The sequence below is a fragment of the Nipponia nippon genome, unplaced genomic scaffold (genome assembly GCF_047370975.1).
Source record: "Nipponia nippon isolate SJK-2023a ecotype South Korea unplaced genomic scaffold, ASM4737097v1 scaffold_32, whole genome shotgun sequence".
Taxonomy (NCBI): domain Eukaryota; kingdom Metazoa; phylum Chordata; class Aves; order Pelecaniformes; family Threskiornithidae; genus Nipponia; species Nipponia nippon.
In genome coordinates this window covers 613,110-635,308 of record NW_028262350.1, presented here as the reverse complement: position 1 = coordinate 635,308, position 22,199 = coordinate 613,110, and the positions used below count along the sequence as shown (strand labels likewise).

The 22,199-nt window shown below is 45.1% G+C and overlaps 2 protein-coding genes across 7 annotated transcripts in view; both read right to left on the bottom strand.

Annotated features, from left to right (window-relative positions):
• Positions 1–50: 50 nt before the first annotated feature.
• Positions 51–17,218, bottom strand: DCAF7 (DDB1 and CUL4 associated factor 7). 2 transcript variants are annotated; one of them, XR_015707525.1, is made up of 8 exons: positions 16,724–17,218; positions 10,329–10,487; positions 9,807–9,918; positions 8,630–8,748; positions 7,802–8,011; positions 7,081–7,198; positions 6,316–6,545; positions 51–1,304 (listed from the first exon to the last, which is right to left on the bottom strand). XR_015707525.1 is itself a non-coding variant. In XM_087770300.1 (7 exons), the coding sequence occupies exons 1-7, from the start codon at positions 16,859–16,861 to the stop codon at positions 6,373–6,375; spliced, it is 1,029 nt and encodes a 342-aa protein (XP_087626426.1). In that variant the 5' UTR covers positions 16,862–17,217; the 3' UTR covers positions 51–6,372. The 2 variants fall into 2 exon arrangements, 1 of the variants encoding a protein (XP_087626426.1); XM_087770300.1 differs by having other exon boundaries at positions 51–6,545; positions 16,724–17,217.
• Positions 17,219–18,575: 1,357 nt separating this feature from the next.
• Positions 18,576–22,199, bottom strand: part of KCNH6 (potassium voltage-gated channel subfamily H member 6) — a 39,200-nt gene continuing 35,576 nt past the window's right edge. For all 5 annotated transcript variants that reach the window (XM_087770287.1, XM_087770291.1, XM_087770288.1 and 2 more), the window contains 3 exons: positions 21,591–21,771; positions 20,226–20,424; positions 18,576–19,916 (listed from right to left, as the gene is read on the bottom strand). In XM_087770287.1, the coding sequence (XP_087626413.1) occupies positions 19,629–19,916; positions 20,226–20,424; positions 21,591–21,771 (668 nt within the window). In that variant the 3' untranslated portion in view covers positions 18,576–19,628. The remainder of the gene's footprint in view (positions 19,917–20,225; positions 20,425–21,590; positions 21,772–22,199) is intronic.

Sequence of the window (22,199 nt, the reverse complement as noted above, 5' to 3'; positions counted from 1 at the left end):
CCCCACAGGTACCACTTTTTAACTCACCACACAGTGAACTGCAGTCAATCTACAAATGTTCCATTTTTATTACAAAGTATGAAAGGCAGAAAATACTGTACCTAATACACAGGAGGCTGAAACTTAGAAAGAAGGTTAAAAAATCTGAATAAAACTACATAGGAAGCAGGAAATAGCATAAAAGGATGCAACATTCCACTTTCAAGCGATTTCAGAAAATTGCCTTAAAATTTACAGAGTTTCAACAATACGGTTCCATGACTCAGGTGTTAAAATCCATTGTAACAAAACCTTTTGTATTTTCTCCATAAAAATAAACCAATATAGGGACACTGCAGTTATCCATGTCAACAACATACGTCTGTTGAATAGCAGGATACTAGGATTCCTCTAGGACAGTATAGTAGCGAAGCTGCAAATCTCAATACGGAAGGTGGAGAAAAGAAGGACAGAAGTAAAACTACTATTGCTTTAACATATTTTAGTGAGAACAAGAAGTCAGGAATCTCATATGGATGTTTGTACAATCATGCTACAAAGATTACACCTTCAGGAAATTACCACAACGGGACTGTGAATGGGAAGGGCAGAAGGGAAAACACACATAAAAGTAAACATCTCCTACTTGACTATTGGTAAGAAAAATGCTTCGGTGCAACAGATTTAAATTACATTTTACACTGCTAACAACCCAAGTTTAAAAAAAAAAGGTTCCTTTTAAATAGTAGATTTCATAATTCATATTTACCAGGTTGTCTAAAAAAGCAACGCATCGCTTCTCAGCTGTACTAGGACTCTTTCATTCACTGGTTCTCGCATTTCTGCCTTTGTTCAGATTTGACAGACCGATCCTCATCTCTAACGGAGGAGACATCAGAGTCACACGTCTTGCAAACAGGAAAGCAAACTCCAAGGGATGAGAGCTGGAACACGGGCTTACAGCTACTCATGGCCACAATATTTTTTCAGGAAATAGCTTATTTCTTCATTTTGTTAGATTTTCTGAAAAGAAATAAACTTGATGGAAGCCACACAGATAATTTTTTTTTTTTTTAATTTTTATGATTATGGAAATTCTAGCTTGATGCTGGGTATCAAAGGTTGCACAAAAGGCCACTGAGATACTTGGCAGACACAGTTATCACCTGAAATCAGGCAGCAGCAAGTCTCACAAGTGCCTTGGACTCCAGAGTCTGCCCTGAATTGCTAGATGAGCATTCAGTGACTGGTATTTAGTTGCATTTTTAATTACTGTTTTTTAGTGCTGGTGAAAGGTGCTGATCAGAAGTTCTGGAGATCTCTTCCTAAAAAAAAAAAAAGGCGTCAGGGGCATGCTAAACTCCTCTCAATATGCTTGAGAACGAGACATTTCTGACTCTTCTCGGGTAAGCAGGGGGAAATACAGCTGCATCTCTAAGTAAGTATGAGAAAGTGCTCTTTAAGTGCCACTTACAATTAATTCCCTGGATTCTCTGCAAAGATCAAGAGAAAAACAGAGACATAGTTGACAGTACCTTGCCCATTCCAGGACTGATTTTAGACACCTCCTTTTAATGTCCGCTGTACAATAAATATAGGCCTGCTCTGGAATACTGGTCTGACAGTAGAAAGCAGGAAACATGTATCAGAGAGAACTTGTGTTAACCGACAGGATAACAGTGTGGATTTGAGGTGGTAGGACCATTTTGCTAAGCAGCAGTGGGAAGACTAAACCCTTCAGTACTTTGATGGAACTGTAACTGTGCAATCTATTGAACCAAGAGCTTACCCTTGCTGCTGTTCATCTGGTTCAGTATGTCCTGAAAGAGTTAAAACACCACTAACATAAGGAACCGACAAGCTCAAGAATTTAGGTTGTGTGAATTTCGAGAGAGCAGCTGCATTTTTTCTATCACAACAATACGTTATGCAAAGAATCCAGCTACATCTTTACACAACCAACCTGCCATTACTGCCATCTTGTTCAGACAGTAGAAAAAGAGGATTCCCAAACACCCTCAAGTTCCTAAGCAAAGCAAAAGGGACTCTCTGGGCAACAAGCAGCACTGCATTACTTGGGTTGGCCTTGCAAGATTGTGTCAGTCTCAGAACACAGAGCTGCAGTTTAACATTAACAGCATTGTCAAGTGCTCATGTTTTTGGTGTTCAGTAGAAACAGATGAGGGTGCACTAGATACTGACAATCACAGCCAGTTAAGGATTTCAGTGACTGTTGTATTTAACATTTTATACAAAACACAGACAAATGCCTACCATAAAAGGGCCGAGGAAAAGATGACTCTCTCCCTAATCTTACCAAAAATGTACTTATTAAAGTGCCATCTGCAAGAGAACAAAACAGACACACTCAGCTTTCTTCATTTACATTTAAAACAAGCACAAGAGCATCTGTGAATTCCAATATATTGGACTCCTCCCCTCACCTAGTCTCTGGCAGGCAGTGATCTACAGTCAAGTCTGATGCAGCTTTCTCATTGCAACATCAGGCAAAAATAGATCTTTTTACTATTATCCAGAACATTCAGGAGAGTAATTACAGCTAAGTTTTGAAAGGATCATTAACTTTGACTTATGAGAGGCAATGCCTCCCCCGTTAAGTACATTTCAAGGTTCCATAAGGAACAACCTGTATTATCAGTCTCCTTTCATATCATTCTTTGAAACCACTGTGTTTTCTTTCTAAATAGATTGTCAAAGCACTCAAATCCTTGGCTTTTAAGTCCCTGCACACAGAAGTACAATTCCCATAGATGCAACCCACCATAGCCCATTTCATTTAGACAATTAACAGAGTTGGCATACTACACACTAATTCGACATCCAACTTGTTTTCTGTAGGTTTTCACCTCACTAATGAATTTTACATGATTGAGATCTCCTGGTTGAGAGCCAATATACTAGCCATAGGTTGTCCACGGAATAGTAGGAATCTATGGAAAGCTTGGTTTAAACAGAACATAACAACCAAACAATAGCTTAGTATCTTGAATTAATCGACTGGAGAAGTGATACAGAACTACTTATGTCAGAGAAAAATATTTCTGTCCCAGAATCACTCTTGCCTGTACCACCAATAGCATGTGATTTTCTGCTTTGCTAACCTCACTGGTGCTCAGACTTTTCCCTTAATGTTACTTTATGCTCAAGGGATAGGAGGCACTTGAAAGCAGTCGCTCTGCATCCTCCACTTGTGCAGTAAGCACAAAATAATTGAGATCAAATATCGAAGTATTTGTTTTCATAAACTTTGGAAAAAATAATGCTTCTGGGGGCTTGACACCCAACATAACCGAATGTTAAGCAGGTGAAAGATGATAAACTGTATCTTCTGATTCACAGGCTACAGTGACAAGTCTCAGGGTTTTATTTTGTCTTGCAAATAAACTTGAACCAGCAAGTACAGTTAGCTCCCTGCCACTGTGTCAGCAGGGGCTGGCAAAAGGGCACCAAAGTCTCTCACTTCCTTCTCTGTATGGAAGTGCCATTTACACTACAGAACATCTCACCCAGGAGGATTTTCATGTCTGTTCAGTCATTAACCTTTCAAGTGACTTCTTTGAAAAGAAGCTATTTTAAGTAGCATTTCCCTGTTCCAAAACAGCCTCTAGTGATTTCAAATGTAATTTCATATGAAGAATGACAATGGATTATGCCCAAAGCAATGCTGTAGATCCAGAAGGTAACCCGACCGGCTAAGCAAACAGGATATAGGCTTTATTTAGAATCCACTGGAGCCTACGAGATTCCTTCACTTGCTTTTGATGAGTTTGGAATGAGCACCCAATTCCACAAAAGAACTTCAAGCAGTTTTACGGATGGAAGGACTGACACTGGATTCTCTTCAGGTTTTCCAACAGTAGCAAAAGCTACCTGGCTATTTAGACTATTAGCTCCTTTATACATGCTCTCTTTTCATCATCTTAGCATAACAGATTGCATTCCTCTAGGAATAAACTGCATTTGCCATTTAGTATAGCCTATGGAGTCATTTTGTGACTTCACTTTCAACTCATTCTCTTATGTCTTTTTTAAAGCACAATTCTACAGTTGCAAAAGATGCATTTTTAAGCTAAGCAACAGATGCATTCATCTTTTACTCATGCCATCTACACAAGAATGAGACTTTGAAGTGTTAAGGGGACTACAGAAAGTGCTAATATCACAGGTAGCTCCCTCTTAGTAACACAGCATATTATGTAATTAAACAGTACACGACAAGTCTGTGTACATATTTTTGTATGAGTATCTAACGCTGTGAATGCCATTATATGCTTCTGCTAAGAAAATCCTAATTTTCATTTCATTCTGCATAAGTGTTTTCCAGTTTAAGACGAAGTGCTATTGTAAAAAGCAATAGCCTAATTGTTTGGCTAACACTGTTCTGACGTCTAGATCAAATCTGCCTGTGGAACACACTACTCTCAGCACTGCTGCTAAATACAGAAAAACTGACCTTCGAGTCAAATCAAGCTTTCTGTCAAAAATCCCACATTGACAAAATGTGAGCTTGAACTGTGTTAGTCTCTGTTCTCTGATATTACAAGAGGTGATGGAATAAAGCTGTCCCTAGTGAATTCCTATCAAATTCACAAGGCAGTGCTTTTCTAGCTCCATGTTGAGAAGCAGCCTGTAGAAGAATATTTCTGAATGTCCAGAATGACAAAACTTTTCAAATTCTGTTCTGTATCTGACAGTGCTTTCAGTGTCAGCTTCACTGTTTCACAGCAATTGCTTTTCCCAACTTGCCTTTCCTGCATAAACTGACAAGATTCAAGTTTGCCAGTGTCCTACTATTTATAATGCTGCCTCCAGTTGCAGGTGAATACTCATTAGGTGGAAAGACAATTTTGATAGTTTCTGACATTTACATCAAAACTCAGCTGGTACACCCTTACAGACCAGCTACGGTTGTCATGTCTTCATTGGGAGAGCACTGCAGAGCATTCATCCGAGTAGCTATGTTATCATCGAAGATTTTTATCTTGCCTAATCCACTCAGCTTTGATTGAAATGTAGTACCGTAGAGCGATCCACTATTCAAAACAGAAACAGAAGCCCTTGGGCACATCCCCAAAAGATACAAGATCGACAAGTGCCAAACCTTAGCCTCTACGGCACGGTTTCTTTCCTTTTAAATCCATCTTTGTGCATTACATTAGGGAATAATTTCAGAGAAACAGCTTTCATTTGGATAGACCAGCTTTTCAAACTCATCTCGCTCCTTCAACAAGACCTGACAGTACAAAGCAAATACACTTCGGAAAAAAGACTGCTTTGCACTCCTTTCAAGAACTCGCAGGAACACAGGCCAAACGCAAAGAAGCTCCAAGGTACAGGCTAACCACAAAATCTTGCTCATATTATTTGCCAATCAAGCAAGCTACAAAGTGTGAAACCATTTTATTTTGGTTTAGATAGTAAGTCTTCTGAAAGGAAATCATTTAATTGGAAGTGTCAATCCCAAGTCCATTACAAATCATTTTTTCAGGAGTCGTCTACCTCCTGGGAGCTTAAGTCATGCACGTATCTTCTTTCTGAAACCTATTACCATTCTGTTAGCTAACACAACTGCAGGATAAACACAAATTCAGTCATATTTTAAAAATAAGGCCTACCATAGTAACAACTGCCTCTAGCATCAGAAAAGTGTAAGGAAATTGTGCAACAAGTATTTGTACTTCACAGCACCAGAAAATTCTGCCCAGGTAACCAGGTGTAGAGAGCCAAGGCAACAGTTAATTCCGGCAGGCCTTTACCACCAGGGAGCCTGCAGTGTTACTGTGATTTGTATCAACGAATAGATCCTGCTTTGGGCATATGGAAGTGGATCACATATCAAAAGTAAGAATTAGGGAGAAAAACCTTACTCAATAGAAAGTTAGCCCAATATATAAAAAACATACAAATGTTTAAACAGTTTAGAGGCAGCAAAAACAGGAATGATAAAGATTCCTGCCAAGGTGGCTGTTAACATCAGTGTCTTTTTCCCCACCTTGTTTTGCACTTGCATCTATTAAACTAGTTGGATGTGCTGCCTCAGCTAGCTGACAAACATATGGACATATGTAGCAACTTAAAAGCCTGCAAGCTTATTAATACAGTCAACAAATATACAGAACTGTAACTGGGGGGGGGGGGGTGGGTGAAAGAAAAAGAAAACCAGAACCCAGAAGGTCCAAGAGGCTCAGCACGTCTCTGCATTTGAGAGTCTTGGAGAGACAGGAGACACCTGCCACGGATTCTTGTAACAGTTTCTTGTAACAGTAGATGCAAAGCAACAACAGATACTGGCCACTTGACTCGTGTTGTTCTTACTTTAGAGGGGAGAGGAAATTATACAGCCCTGCCTCAATGTGGCATGAAGCAGTAATGTTACACTCTTAAAATCTCCAGGCAGTTGTTGTAGCAGATAGCTATCCAGTCTGGCTGAGTTGATGCCCACTGTACATTGTTGATTTCTCCCTCTGCTGTATAGGCCAAGATAGGGTCCTCAATGGCACGAGGCATTTGCTGGATATCCCAGATGAGAGCCTGATGGTCATCCGCTGCAAATGGAAGAGAAAATCATAAGTAAAATCAAGGTATAATGAGATCTCCATACGCGACTACTAACAGGCATATAGTCCAAGAAGCTGTATAGGATATGGCTGTTGCAATCCCGATGTGTATTCAAGCCAGAGATACAATGATAGAACTATGCTCCAAAAAAATAAGCTTGGATCATTATACATTATCCAGGACAGAGCTGAAAAACAAATGATCAGTGCAACTCATATCAACTGAAACCATTTAAGAACTAGATTGCAAAAAAATAAGGAGCATTAAAATAATACAGCTTAGCTGAAGCAGATGCACAGTTTGGGCACTGGGCTCACTAATTCCACACAATAAGCTCCAGTAGGTGTCTATTTCCATAAAAATTTTAGGAAAGTCATTAATAAAGGGCTTCTAAACTGCAGGTATTCTTTAGCAAAAGGCAGGCAGAGAACTGCATAAACTTTTGAAGAGAGAGGATTTTGCAAATGCAGTGAGAGACTCTGAGATCACCAATGCAGCCGGATAGGGATGGATCACACCTACCTGCTGTGCAAATGTGGCAGGAAGAATGAGGTGCCCAAGCAATTCCATTTACACACGCTCTGTGGTTGTTTAACCTGGCAACAGGAGTGCAGGGAACTCTGACATCTAGAATCACAACCTTCAGGAACAAAAACCAACTAAATTAATAACTTGCTTTTTTTTTTTTTTATTTGTTTCTTCAGAAAACCAAATATTTTGAGCCAAGGCTATAAATACAGCCCTTTTGTAAAGGACGCGGTTGGCAAGAAAGCACTGTTCTCAAAGAATAGCTTCTAGCTGGTGTGTCTCAAAAGCAGTCAGACCCCACAGGGAAGGCTTGTGAGTTATGCAACAAGGGCAAACGAATTACGCTTCCCTGAAGCGGCAAAAGTGACAAACTGAGATACGCTACCTCGTGTGCTGAACCGAGAAAGAACAAGGTGACTAAAACACTTGCAGTTAAGATTACATGTGAAAATTATTGCCCAACTGGCTCACAGGCCCCTCTTAAAAAACAGCTGAAATATATACGAGCCATAGAGATCTTCAAGTTTACAATGCCAAAGTTAAAGAAGTAACTCCTACCGAAGTTAGCGCACTAAGAATTGGTCCTTAATCATGCTCCAGTTCAGGTACTGGCACTGCCCCCTTACTTTAAAGAACTGACTTCTAATTACTACCAAGCCACCTCCCAAAAAAATCACAACCACTAGCACCTACAGAAGATGAGCTGCCGCCTTACCTCCATGCCGTCCATGGCCATTGTAGCAAGATAGTTGGGATCCTGCTTATTCCAGCAGAGACGCAGCAATGGATGGTGCTGTGGGTCCTCATAAATTATGGTGCTGTGTTCCAGATGACGGAGATCGAACATCCTCACCGAGCCATCTGCGCCAACTGAAGCGAACATATCTCTCCCGCCACCTGCACGGCTAAATGCTATGTCATACACCTGCGCAGTAACAGGACAGAGAAAAACATAACCTTAGCTTTAGTGAGCACACTGCCTCCTAATTTGCAGTAAAATGGATTTTACATACGTATAGCAGATTGAGTTGCGACATATTCTGTCAAATACTTGATGTTCCTAGCAAGTTTTCAGTTATTACACTTGCCAAATGGAGGGGGAAAAACTTGAAAGGGTTATGTCATTATAGGATCATTCACTGAAACTAAACATATCAATTTCCCAGACTCAGATTTTTTAATATTAATTGCTGAAGTCATATTATGTTAAAATGAAAGAATCTTCCAAGTTATTTATTGCCTTTGATATGCCGTTTCAATTCCAGTTTGACATTTTACCTCATTTTTCTAAAATATTCTGGAGCATAATCTAGTAAAACAAGTGTATTCTCAAATCCAGATGCTATGATGAGTAAACAGAGTAGTTTTGATAGCCAATAGTATAGTTTCAGTTTGGTACTCAAACCCGTATATCTTAATCTTAGATAAATTATCTTTTTGTATCATCAGATTTTTCAAGAAAAAGGGAGAAAACAGAAAATTTCTGTTCCTTTTCTACTGCTTTAAAAATATGCAACGTAAACAATCAAAAGAAAGCCGTCACCTCTTTGTCATGTGCAATAAGCTGGGTCTTCACATGGCCAGAGACCAGATTTACTCTTCCCAGAACCTGTCCTGTCTCCAGACCCCAAATAGTGCAGGTTGTGTCAATACTAGAGGTACCTGAAACAAAAACACTTCTGTTAGCAAAATTAATATTCTCACAAATTATTTAATCACTTACTGGATTAATGGAATATCCCCCGACATCTACAGATCAAAATAGCTACAAGAACAGCATACAATTAAAATCAAGAATGTCAAACAGCAAACAGTCTACCATGCATTTAAATGACCCAAACCTTTTAGCTGCAGAAATAGTCTTCCACATAGGAATAAAGTGTAAATAGCTCGTCTACTTCAATCTATTCAGAAGCCTGATGCAACGCTGAGATGAACTTTCCCATCCTGTAAGACTCATGTGCACATCAAAACCAAAATACAATTGCAGTGTTGCGATAGCGTATTATTATTAATTAACTGTTTCTGTGGACTGAAGGTGGGGTAGCAGCAAAGCTCTTAAGAGACTGGAGATGCAACACGCAAAAAATAAATCATGTAGTAAATAATTACTAAGACATATTATCACTGTTAATCTCTGGGCAAATCCCCCTGACATGAATGGCTGTACTCTTCTGGGAAACAAACTGCTGCTGGATCAGTCATCTTGGATTCACAATTTGTCCCACAGGCTATAATTAAACCTTAACCATTCAGCCCCCTCCTCCAACTGAATTAAGGGCTCCTGGCTTTACTCCTGCTGCTAAAATGGCTTCACAAAAGAAAAAGCTTGGTACATAGTTTTCTATCCACTCCAGAAAGAAGCAGAAATAACATCTTTACTTAGCACTACAACAACAGCTCACCAGCCCTGAAGACTGAGACTCCCTGTCTGCAAATAAGGATCACCCCTAATTCAACTTAAGTGACCCATTCTGTACCAGACAGGGCACCTTTCAATGCAAAAACAGTCTCCATAAGATGGTCGGTTTTTTGTTATTGTTGTTTTTAACCTAAGACAATAGCAGTTTCTATAAGGCAGAAGTTTGTCCACTGGTCAGTTATCAAATTAACCAGTGACATGCAATGACACAGCAGTCAGTCAGAGCCGAGACTTCACCAGACTAAATTCAAAAGCATGCTTTTTCCATGCTGAAAATGTAGCATTTTGTCAGTCTCACCTAGAAGGTAAGGATCCACTTCATTCCAGTCAAATGATGTTAGTGGAGCACAGAAATCAGAGTTCTTGTTATTGTTCAGCAAACACTCCAGCCGGGTCTCTGTTTCACCCACCTTTAGAAAAAGTGAAACACCTGACTTAAATAGCAGCATCACATGACTTGTTCCACTTGCACTTCCAAAACATAAGGTGTTAATCCTGGGTTTCTTTCCTCTCAGCTTTACATCCTAAAGCTCTGGAAAACACAATCACCGTCTCTATCTTCAATAAGGTGATTAAAACAGCAACTACCATCAATTCTGCTTCTCCTATAGTCTTCATATTTAGTCACATTATTGCAGTTAAGAAAAAAAATTATCAAGTGCTCGGACTTGATTTTATGTCTTAACCTCCACACTGTAGCAAGGGCAAGACACCCTGAAAGGAAAGTAACTTGCTTCAAAAAATCTGGTCTTGAATGAAAACGAGATCAATACACAACAAAATATCATGGTTTATCTTTTTCTGGGGAGGATTTACTCACTCTCCACACTCGCAGATAGTCACCACTGGTTGCCAGCAGGTCTGGATATACTCCCTTGGTGTCCGGGATCCACATAAGTTTTGTGGTAGGGTAGGGGTGATCAAAGGTGTTCCTGCAAATGAATTCTGAGCTCTCTTCATCCAAACCAACAAGCTGCACCTGTAAGAAGCCATATTTAAAAGAAAGTATTTTATCAAAATACTAATTTAAAATTACAGCATTAAGACTAAGTGTATTTCAGGAGGACACCTTCTGTCACCTCAAGGACAATATAAAAGGACCATCATGTCAATGGAATGAGAAATCGTTAAAACTTTGCTTCCTAACTGGGGCATGTAAGCAAAGTAAAGTATCCGTAATCACCACAGTGCTTTACTTTGAAGAGATGATTTCAAATGAATCGAAATCCAATCCTAAAGGATTAAAGACCCCCCTTCTCCTTACCACATTGCAAAGTCTAGTTTAAATCACAGACTTAAACTGCACAAACATTATTCCAAGTCATCTTTAACTGAACTGATGCTGACAATGTCATCTTCAGAGTGCAGGACAAGCTGTAGCTTGCATGACAACCACCCACAATTAAAGGCCATACGATGGAGTTCTTGGCCATAACCCTGCAGATTGTGACAGATCATGTCAGCTAGCTATCAGGCTGTTTTCAGCATCACATTAACTAAAACATTCTGTCACAACTGCAGAAAATTAAGGTACAGATTCACATCACAGACTCAAAGTAAAACAGAATTCAAACTAAAAAAAAAATTGGGAAGCTAAAATATTTAAATAATTATTCAAATGTTTTGTGTAAAAAGACCACAAAAACAGGTCTGCTGAAAGATTCTAGGTATCTGAATTCCAAATTAGGTTTTTTGCACAGTAACGTGACCGTGGGAAGGGCTAACTTGCCCAGTTGTGAGTGATGCAAGACAGAGCAGACAAGAAACTACCTCCACGTAGCTTGGTCATGACACCACCTGAAGTAATGCTTGAAGTCCCAAATATTACGTTATTAGAAAAATATTGACATGTCAGAAAGCGTTCATAGAACAATATGGTGCTGGGAGTATATGTTTAACCTAGCAGTGACTACAAGACCTGAGCAGGATGAAAGCCCAACTGTGTTAAAATGCTGTTCAAACACAAACATTATGGGGATAACTCACTACAATTAGTTTGTAAGCTGCTCATGATAGGAACTTCCTAGTACTTTCCATACAGCAGCTTCCTCCTGGAAACAGTGGCTTAATGCACTTTTTCTAAGATCTTTATCTGGGAAAATCCTAAATATTCTGGGATAAACAATTTGGTTAATAAACTACACAGTTAAACTAGATCAGAAATCTACCATATTTTTTTCACATAACAAAAAAACAACAAATGCTTCAGTCGATCTTCCACTATAACAAGTTTTGAGTCCATTTAGAGATGCTCTTAAAAAATGCAAACTTGCCCCCTGCCACAATGAGAAAATCCATCCTTTTCACCCCATAACAACGCCTAAAAGACATATCCAAGTATGCTTCTAAGAACCGTGTATTTGTCTGCCTTGTACTCTATTACAGCTGCTTCTTATTATACTTCACACTCTAGTATGAATCAGTCAAGAATCTCCCAGTCTTCTGAAGCAATTGACAAATAGCTTTCTAACTCCTTCGGGGATCAGAAATACTAAGCGGATTTTACAAAGGAAGCAAATTGTCCTTGGTGATAGAAAGTCTTGTGGCAAGGTCAGGATCAGAAGACAAATGACCTCTAATCATTTCTTCTCCCTTGCTTATGCTGTTTTCAGCTCAATGTGAGTGTATTAAGCCTACACAAAGCAATCAATGTACTCATAACCAGAAGCAAATCTCAAACAGCAAAGGACCCGCTTCCATTGGTGTGAATTTATATATTCCTGCACTGCATATTCACGTTTAACCCCTACTCAGATCTGAAGAAAAAGCAATGACTGTGTAGCAACCCGGTATCTTTGTGATCTTGACATTTTTAGGTACAGGCCAGGTTAGAGAACAAAAATTGCATTAGCAACACTAGAACTCCTGGCAACTGAAGATCAGGTGTCTGACACTGATGGTCAGACCTGGCAGCAGCCCGTGATAACTCTGAGCAGGAGGCATCGGTCTGCCCGGAGACAGGAGCAAAAGCAGAAAATACTGCTTGAGAAGCTCTACTCTTTCCTAGCTCAGCATATTCAAAGGAATGACTCTTCTCTTCGGACTTGATCACATACGGTGATTACAGAATCCCTCTATTCATCCTCTTGTGCAGTCTGAACACAAGGAGATGGAACGATGGGAACTATTTTCAGGATGCTGATTGTATTAGAGCCCTGTCCCTCCCTCCTGCAAGTGAGGCAAGATTGGCTGCTGCCAGTTACTGCACGAACGAGTGCCTGAAGTCCAGCCCAGATAAGACGGAGGTGATGCTAACAGGAAAGTCACTGTCAGTCTGGGTACAACTTGAACCATTCTACATCTACCTGTAACTCATTCCAGTGGGAAAATGATGACCAGTGTGTTCAACCTCCATTAGTTTTGCAATTATGCTATGACAGTAGGTAGGAATGCTAAATAATTATGTTTCTCCAATACGTCAAGGTATGCTAAAATTGGATATGGATTTTCCTATCATAATCCAAGCCTTTACCAATGTAAGGCTTATTTGCAACAGTGCATCTGAGTAAAGAAGTGCCTTTAATCAGCATCTTTAACTTCTAAAAAAATTACATCTCTCTTCAATGTGATCCAAAAGAATCAGACAGAATTACACAATGCAGAATTTGGTAACAGCTTACTTATTTTGCTTGCATGGTTTGAGGAACAGTGAAATAAGTTCACAGTATTTTTTTTTTTTTTTTAAAACTATATCCCTTTAATCTAATTAGTAACTACTAAGAAGGACATTTCACAATTATTTTAGGGTCACGTACGATCAGAAAGATCTCACTGCACTAATTAATCTTCAACATGCAATCAATTTTTCTTTGCAGCTCTAAACCTTACAGAAAAAAATGACGCTCTGGTTAAACAACCACCCTGATTCAAGGCACTGTTCAGGAGAAGGCGGCAACCTGGGAAGCGTGCGGTCATAACCTGTCAGTCTGCTCCAGCGATGGGAGGGACCAGTGTACAGCACCACCCTCTACTGTTTTCTAAACAGGACTCCAGTTTTGTCTTGCAGATAGATCCCAAGATCACCCTTCTGTCATGTTTTCCACAGATCATTCCCGATCCATGAAACCATAGTCAGGAACCTGCAGAACAGTGTTAACAGTGAGATTTATGAACGCCTCCATTCCCTCCCATTACGCCGGTGATCCATGGGACGTTATAAAGGCTGACAGCAGTTTGCTAATCCAAGAAGTTCAGGAAACACTACCCCAAATAATTTTAGCTCTTCCAGCTGGAGCAAGTCATCTCTCTTCTTGTACCAGTGATTTGATCAGCAAAGGTGTACAAGCTGAAACAAAACTCCTTTGGGGTTCAAACAGTTCTTGGCAACTGGCTTTCTGGTATGCTATACAGCTTGTTAGTGTCAGCGCTGACAGAGTTTAGAAGAGTCTGGGAATTGGGGATAGCAGTAAATTAGGGTTTGGCAGTCAATAGATTTGAGTTCCCCATGAAACAGAGGTATAAACAGCCATTTTATATATGTAGCCCATGAGTACTTCAAGCTCTGGTAATTACTACAAAAATAGAAAGTCAGAGCCAAACAAGACAAGACTCTCCTCTTTCACTGTAATTCCCTCACAGTGAGCACTTCTGCTGCAACACACACTTGGTGCATTAAGTCTTTTTAAAAGCACCTTTTAAAAGAAACCCTAAAACAGAAGAGTAATAAGGAAAAGGTATATTCACCTATTTGGTTAGATTTTAAGCAAGCTAGAATTGCTATTCCAGACTTTCTTTTTTAAGAAAGCCAGTTACTTGGAACAAACCATTGCAACATCAGGAACAGAAATGTTGTTTGGAGCTTGTCAGAAACCTCTAAAGATTGTAAGTGCAAAGAGAAAGTTGAAATGAAAATGAGTTTTCATTATCCTTTTAATTAGTTCCAACTGTACCTATAAGTGTATTTTGATGTCCGAAGCTGGCAATATAAAACATCTCAACTGTGAAGGGCAAATTACGCAGGAGGACAAAGCTTTCGTACATGCCCTGTAAAAAAATCTTAGACTTCTGCTCACCCCAGGAGTCAGGCTTATTATAAAACCAACTGCTCCAGACCCTTTGCAGCACAATGTTATGAACTACTTAAATAGGGTAACTTCAGTTCTTTCCCTTTGTTCCTTTAGTTGCACCACTTACATGGACAGAAGCTGGAGCTGAAAGTTCACAACTAGCGTGCACCTAGCCCAACCACACAGTACCTGTCCAAGAGTTCCCAAGCTGGAGCACAAAGCTGTTCCCTGAATGTTTCAGTATCCTCTAAAAGATTCAGCAAAGCTGTGAGAGTCATGGTAAGACACCATAGACAGTGCAGATGAAACACCACTCCCAAGCTTGTTCTGGTCTCCAAAATAAAGGAGACAACATCAATACTGTAAGCAATAACAACACTTGCAATTACCCAAAACAGCTCTCTGTTAACTACCTTCCTACAGTGGAAGGACATACTGAAAGCACTGCAAAAAACATCAAACAAGAAAACCACACACCCCCCGTACACGCTCTTTGAAATATCAGAGACAGAGCAAAACCTCTCAGCAAAGTGAAGATTATGCTTCACTGCATTTATCATACAAGTTTCATATTTAATCAAACATCATCTTTATTTCTACAGCAGCAGCAGCAGCCAGACTGGCATCTCATTCTCATACAATTAGTTTCCAACTCTTTACACCACATAGATCTCATTGCATGTGGTGCTTATATGGACTGAAGTCAACAGAATAGTTACTCCTGAAGCTCACAGATCAAGAGAAGCGCTGGAGAATATTTACCGTCAGCAGTAATTTACTTAGTCCTACACAATTTCTGTCTGCATCATCTGTGAGCATAAAGGATAGGAAAGAGAGGGGTTGACTCAACTGCTTTACACTTGAAGCCTGAACTGAAAAGCAGACCTGATCACGCTGTAATCGAGAGCAATCCCAGAGAATGGTCCAAACTTAAGGAGGTAAAGGCAACATAAACGTATACCTCTTTATTAACAAATTCTACCACGTCTAAACAAAAACCTGTTTGCAAGTTTGTTATTTTAGCTTCTCAGAGTACAGACCACAAAAACATTTTCAAGTTGGTCTTCAAACAAATGAGAAGTTTTCAAGCTCAGGGACCCACCTCTCCCAGCAGTACTCCCAGAACCACAACGGCGCTCACCAGCATAAGGAGACAACTTACATACAGCCAGCTCATACTGCCCAAGTACAAAGTGCTCAGTAGAAGCACCATGTCTAGGACTGCTGCAAGTGCAGTAATTTAACCACTGTAAGAGATGTCACCCCTGCCTTACCGTCACTCCCTCTCATTACGTCCTTGCACAAAGCCCAATCCCCAACACCAACTTTCTAACATTATTTTACACAATCCCCATTAAACAGCTTGATGAAGCGACAAAGCACACATGCTATAAACACACAAAGCTGTATTTGCAAAACCTTAGTTTCACACAAATTTCAGGATGCTCTATAGCTATGCCCTTTTCCTCTTCTCTCTTCCACGTAGACGAATTCATTATATCGGACCAGCACATTAAAGTCTGTTCAGAAATGACTGCACAAGTGTTTGGAGAGGTGAACATGTAGTCTCTATTACCAATGTAAAGTTCTCTGCTTATATCTGGCAGGGAAACACTTAAGATATAATCTCATGCCTCATTACACCCTTGTTCTCAGAGAAAAGTAAAGGTACTGAGGAATCAGTGAAAGTGATTTATATACTTATGAAAAAAGTTCTCACACAGAAGTCCTCCACAGCGAGAAAGTATAATGAGAACAGCACATTTCCAACACAGTCTCAGACACCCTGTATATACACAAACTTTAGTCCTGGCCATAAACTTTCCTTCATACTGAAACAAAGCCGGGAATGCTCAGGCTAGGGGACCATCCTGGCTGACGAGCAGCCAGCAGCAGCACCCGTGGCTCTTCCCACCCCGAGCCCCTCAGTCTCCCGGCAGCTGAGGACTCGCAAGAAGGAAACCAGCCTGAATCCAGGCCAGCACCCTGCACTTCGGGGGAACATCCGACGGCGCCACACAGCTCCCAGTGCCGAGGACAGTGCAGGAGGGCTCCCTCCAGCCACACCAACCCCGGGGGCCGTGCCCGGCACTGGGGAGCCGCTTAAACCATCAGGATGAAGAGGGTCGGCCCCCTCCTCCCCCTCACTCTGCCCCAGCCCCGCCGCCCGATGCCGGTAGAGCCGGGCCCGGCCGCCGCCGCTCCCCACCTTGTTGTTATACTCCTCCACGAAGCTGCCCAGCGCCAGACGGAACCGCTTGTCCGGCCGGACGCTCCAGTTCATGGCGTACACGGTCCAGGGCGCCTCGTATTTGTAGATCTCCTTCCGCTTCCCGTGCAGCGACATGGCTCGGCCGAGGGGGCCCCGGGTCGCGGCGGGGCTGAGGCGGGCAGCGGGCTTGGCCGAGGGAAGACCCGAGCTGGGCTCGGAGGGGAGCGATGGGCCCGACTGAAGGGAGCCGGGATGGCGAAGCGGGCCGGGGCAGAGGAGGAGCGCGGCCGGCTGGGGCGCAGCGAGGCCGGAGAGGCGGCGGGGAGCGGGGGAGGCCGCAGCTCGGCGCCGCGCCCTCAGGCCCGGCCCCAGGCGCCGGCGGCAGCAGGAACAGCGCGGAGGCCGTTTGGGATTCGGCCCCTCACACAACGGGAACGGAAGCCACGCGCGGAGCCCCGCCCTCTGGGTGCTGGTTGGCTGTATTGCCTGCCACTTAGAGTCTTGGGCACCTATTGGGTAAGCCTCCTGTCCGTTTGGCCCTCTTCGGCCTTCTACTGGTCGCTTTGCCCTTCATTCCAAACAGACGCTCACCCTCTGGCTGGGATAACCTACCGTTGCGCTTGGCCCCGCCCCGGAGGGAGGCCACGCTCGTTCTCGACATCTTACTGGCTACCAGGGGTCGCAGTGGCGCGAGGCGGGATCTTGAGCCCTCATTGATAATCGATTGGACGAAAGCGGTGTCAGTTACGTCAGCCCGCGGCGGGCGGGGGGGCACTTCAGGCGCACGGTCGTGCCTGTGTTCGAGTCCCGCCTCCGCCGAGTGGCGGCTGGGGACGGGTTTGCCCCTAATTAACTGCAGCTTAATTATGGTGGGTTTTTTTTTTTGGTAGCACGCAGCAGCATTGGCGTGTGCCCGGCGCCTTACTGGGGAAGGGGCGCAGGTGGGCATCGGCTCCCTGGGGAGCTCCTGCCTGGAGCAGGGCAGGCGGAGGTCCGACACCCAGCTTGAGCCCCCGCGGGCAGCTCGGCTCCCTGGCGGCAGGGCCGGGTGGGTGCCCCAGGCCCGGCCGCGGCGTGCAGGAGCTCCCCGGGTGCTGTGCGCCTCCTGGGGAGGCCTCCAGGCCGAGGCAGGGGATGGGGAGGAGGTGTCCGGGCCCCTGCCAGGCCAAACCTGACCTGGCCCGGGCTTCGAATAGTAAAGAGCCCCTTTGCGAGACTGCGCCTGCTGGGGCCTGGGCAGGGGCTGCTGACTGGTTTTAGCCCCCATGCCTGGTTTTAGCCCCACCGAGCGAGACCAGCTGGGGAGAGGCGGGTTTAACCCCCTCCTGGGGGTGAGGGGTCTGTCCTCACCTCTCAGGGCCGCGCAGGATCTGTTATGGATGATCCTGGGTCCAGCCCTCCTGAAGGAGCAGTCCCATTTGGACAGGAGCTGTGTTCCCTTCAGCAAGAGGCGTAGGTTGGGCTCTAGGTATTGCTGTGCTCATCTGAAGTCCCGCTTGCTGCAAGGTCTTGGTGTAACGTTTGCTTGAGGTGTGTTTGCAAGGTCATTTCTCCTACGCAGGACAAGAGCAGCAGGCTGGTCTTGCAGAAGAGCTTTTGCAAATTGCTGCTGAACCTGAACTGCATCCTATCGGGAAGGAATTGCTCAGCAAACCCCTCCCAGGCCCCATCCTTCGCCTGTAAGACCTGCACGGGGGCTCCGTTAGCCCCACGCTCCCTGGATGAAGCAGCTGGGGTTTGACCACAGCCTTTTCAGGGGTCTTTGCAGGTTAGCACCTGTGCTTTGTACTGCCAGGGGTGAATTCACGGATGCTCTCAACAAACACAGCTGTAATCCACATTAGGTGCCAAAAACATCTTTATTAGCAAAGTGTACACTAAAACTCCAGAGAAAGAGATGCTCACAGTTTTACTACTCTCAAAGGGAGCTCGATACATTACTTGAGCAGGTGGCCTAGGACTGTCACAGCATCTAACCGAACGGCAAGGCGGCAGTGCTAAGTGGGCTTCTCCTACGGGGGATGCTGCGGGAGTCTGCCGGGGAAAGGGCTGGGGAGGAGGAAGCATCTATCAAACTTTTATCAAAAGAGAGAAGCTGGGAGGAAGGGCTGGAGATGAGGCGTCTGGGGCTTTTCGGCTTTCCGGGATTGTGCTTTTGAGTTTTGTGCTTTATGCCCAGGCTGGTTTATCTGTGGAGTTGTGGGATGCGTGTTGGGGTTTGCAAGGCGCGACCAGCCTTGCTGGAGAAGTCAGTGCCCTAGGACTCGTGCTGAAGCATTGTGAAGTGGCAGGGGCTGTTGGCCCTTAGTTTCTCAGTGGCAGTCAAGTAGGACAAGGATAGCTTCTGTTCTCTGTCCTTGTCCTGGGCTTCCCACCTGCAGCTCCCCCCAGTACCGCACTGTGGAGATCTCCTCCTCCTCCTCTGGTGACTACCCTTTCTGTAATGCCCACAGGCTCCGCTGGGCTAAGCCCAGTACCAACGCAATGGTCCCTGCTCCAAAGAGCTGACAGCAAAGTGGCCTCGCAGTGAAGAGCCATGGATTTGCTCTCCTCCGGTCGCTGTGGCTCACTTGGCTTGTGCTGTGCTCGAAAGGAAGCCTTGGCAAGGAAGAGGCAGTGGGTACCGTTTGGCCTAGCCAGCTTGTTGGTGGCCATAAGAATGAACTGCTCTGGGTTCGCTATAATGTGCAAATGAAATCTACTCTATGGGAACCGCTGGAAAACATTGACCTTGGAAGCCAGCCACTCTACGCTTCCTTTGACTGTGGCAGAAGACAGCTACAAATTATACCCCTGAGCCAATGGCATTGTCCTCCGTCTTACCCTTGCAGTCAAAATCAACATCAACTGACCGAGCTCGCAGTTGAGGTTCCTCTTGACTTGCTTCGCAGCCTGCACATCTCTAACTTCCAGGAAGCACTGGGTCGGAGAGGTGTCTCTGAATGTCCTGGTGCTCGGAAGATGCCTCCAAGTGCTCAGGGAGGGAAGGGAAACGACAGCCCCAGAAGAGTCCCTGGGTATTTGGTGCCCTTTGGTGGGGAGGCTCTGGGTTCGGGAGAGGTGGGGAATGGTGCTCCTGCTCGGAGTAGACCGTCATGGTCTCATCGGATGCCACAGCGAGGTGCATCCCTCTTGACAAGGAGTCCCTGGATTTCAAGTGGAACTTTTCTACCTCCGTGTAGCTCAGGCTCTGGTGGGAAAAGAGGAAGCAGGTGGGTCATGGCAAAAGCAAAATAAAGTAGCCACACTCTCTCCTCACCCATCAGGCCCTAAGCCCCAAAATGTTATTTTTTGCCTGAGGAAGCCTCAGAGCAGAGGAACCCCCTCCCCTCCGTACTGATGGGGCAACCTGGTAGTGCTGGAGATTTGCCTGGACCCATGAGTGCTTGGCTGTGCTTTGCTTGCAGAGAGGCTGGAGGGAACTGCTGCCCCTCCAGGACCCGTCTGCTTGGGGCAGAAGGAAGCTTGGCCGGTGCTGAGCCGGGAGGGGTGGCCTTACCTGCTCCGGGGTTGTTGTCTCCTGCTCCTCCAGGGGTGCGCAGGGGGCGAGCGGCTCCAGGCTCCGCGGGAGGATGCCGTACATGGCCAGGTTGTGGGAGGACGGTGAGATGGGGCTGTATGCGGGTGGCACTTGGGACAGCTGGCGCTGCAGGAGCTGGAGGATTATATTAATGTCTGACGACATCCTGGACTCCAGCCTGGGGACAGAGCAGCCCAGCATTAGCGCAGTGCATCCTCCTGCATCCACGAGAGCCAGATCTGCAGCTAGGCAGGGGAGGCACTGGGGAGGAGGTGCCGATTCAGCTGCCCGAGGGTGATGATGCTTTGCCTAGTGCTGCTTGGTGAGGTTTTTAGAGAGCTTCAAACCGGCGCTGCCACACAGAGATCAGTCCTGCCATCTCTCCCCTGCCACACTCAATCATCCCCTGCCCAATTTTTTTGTGGAGCCAAACTGGGATCTGGAGCAGGGAATGGAACGAAGCTAAAACTACCCCAGAGGGGGAAAAAAATTGCAATGGTTAGTTTTAATCTGGATCAATTCTCCAGGCCAGCTGCCTGTGCTGACAGATGGGAGCAAGGCAGGTTGGTGCCAACCATTTCTAACTGAAGAACAGAAGCAAATGGAAAAGTGGAATAAGTCTCTTCCTTTTGCCTTGTCCTTGACTGAAACGAGCAGCTCTGGCAGGAGTGGGCATCGCCCCCCTCGCAGGCAACGGTCCTGGCAGTGCTTACAGAGTGGGCAGGAGATATGTCCCCTGCTGCCGGGGATGGCACGTTGGCGAGACACTGAAATACGTGTGTGGGCACTGTGGTGAAGTGAGCTTAACATGGGCAGCAGCTGTGGGTGGGAGACCAGCTGCTCGTGTGGGTGCTGCCTGGGGCCTTTAAACCTGCATCTCCGGTGTGGGCTCTTCCTTCTCATTCAAAAATCATGTCTTTTTTCTTCTTTAGAGGGCAACAGTGTGCTTGAGGCTCATTTGCTTGAGCAAGAGAATGTTTGCAGCTCTTCGCAACAGGAAGAGGAGGCCTGCAAAGGGCTCAGGTTGTGAGCCTGTGGGTGGTTTCATGTCTGCGATTGCATCGAGTTTGGAGGCAGCGGCAAAGTGGCAGATCCCAGGGGTGGTGGGACAGTGGCAGACGAGGTGCTGGGCTGCAGCCAGGGCCAGGACTTGCAGTTTGAGAAGCTGCTGCATTTGCAAAGCGCCCCCACCACCTCCCCAAGGAATGTAGGGTCCCAGGGGGTCAGGAGGTGGCATCTGCTGCTCACAGAGCCCACAGCAGCCACCCCTGGAGAGCAGGAGAAGGTGATGGCCCAGAGCCCCCCTGGGTACTCTCCAACCCTGCGCCCCAGGGACCTACCCACCTGCTTAGCTGGGCCTGCAGGAGCTCCAGCCTGGACTCGATCTGCCCCGGTCTGTAGTCGCTGTGCAGGGGGATGTCCCGTGAGCTGTGCACCAAGGAGATGTGTTGCAAAGGCTCCAAGTGGTGGTTCGGCCTTTGGTCCTCCCAGAAGGTGAACATGTTGGGGATGTCCAGGGGGGTGGCTGGAAGGAGAGGAGACATTTCAGCACTTCTGTCTTGCATCCCCCAGCCCCACTCGCCTGGAAGTGCTGCAGAGTCCATCACCCAGCATGTTCATGGAGAGCCATCACCCTGACATACATGGTGCTCAGGGAGAGTCCATCACCCTAGCACCTGGGGTGCTTATGGGGATCCATCACCCCGGCACCCAAGGTGCTCACGGACAGTCCATCACACTGGGACCCAACGCACCTATGGAAGCACATAGCATTTGGCCCCTTGGGGCAGCCCCAAAGGGGTCCCCGGGTGCTAGGAGAAATTGCAGGGCACAGGAGGGACAGAGTGGATACTTCTGGGGACAAAAGGCAGCAAAAACCCTTGGCCACAAGCGTGGCTCCCCTCAGATCCACACGAGTTGCTTGGCTCTGCCTCAAGACCAGGCCACCATGCC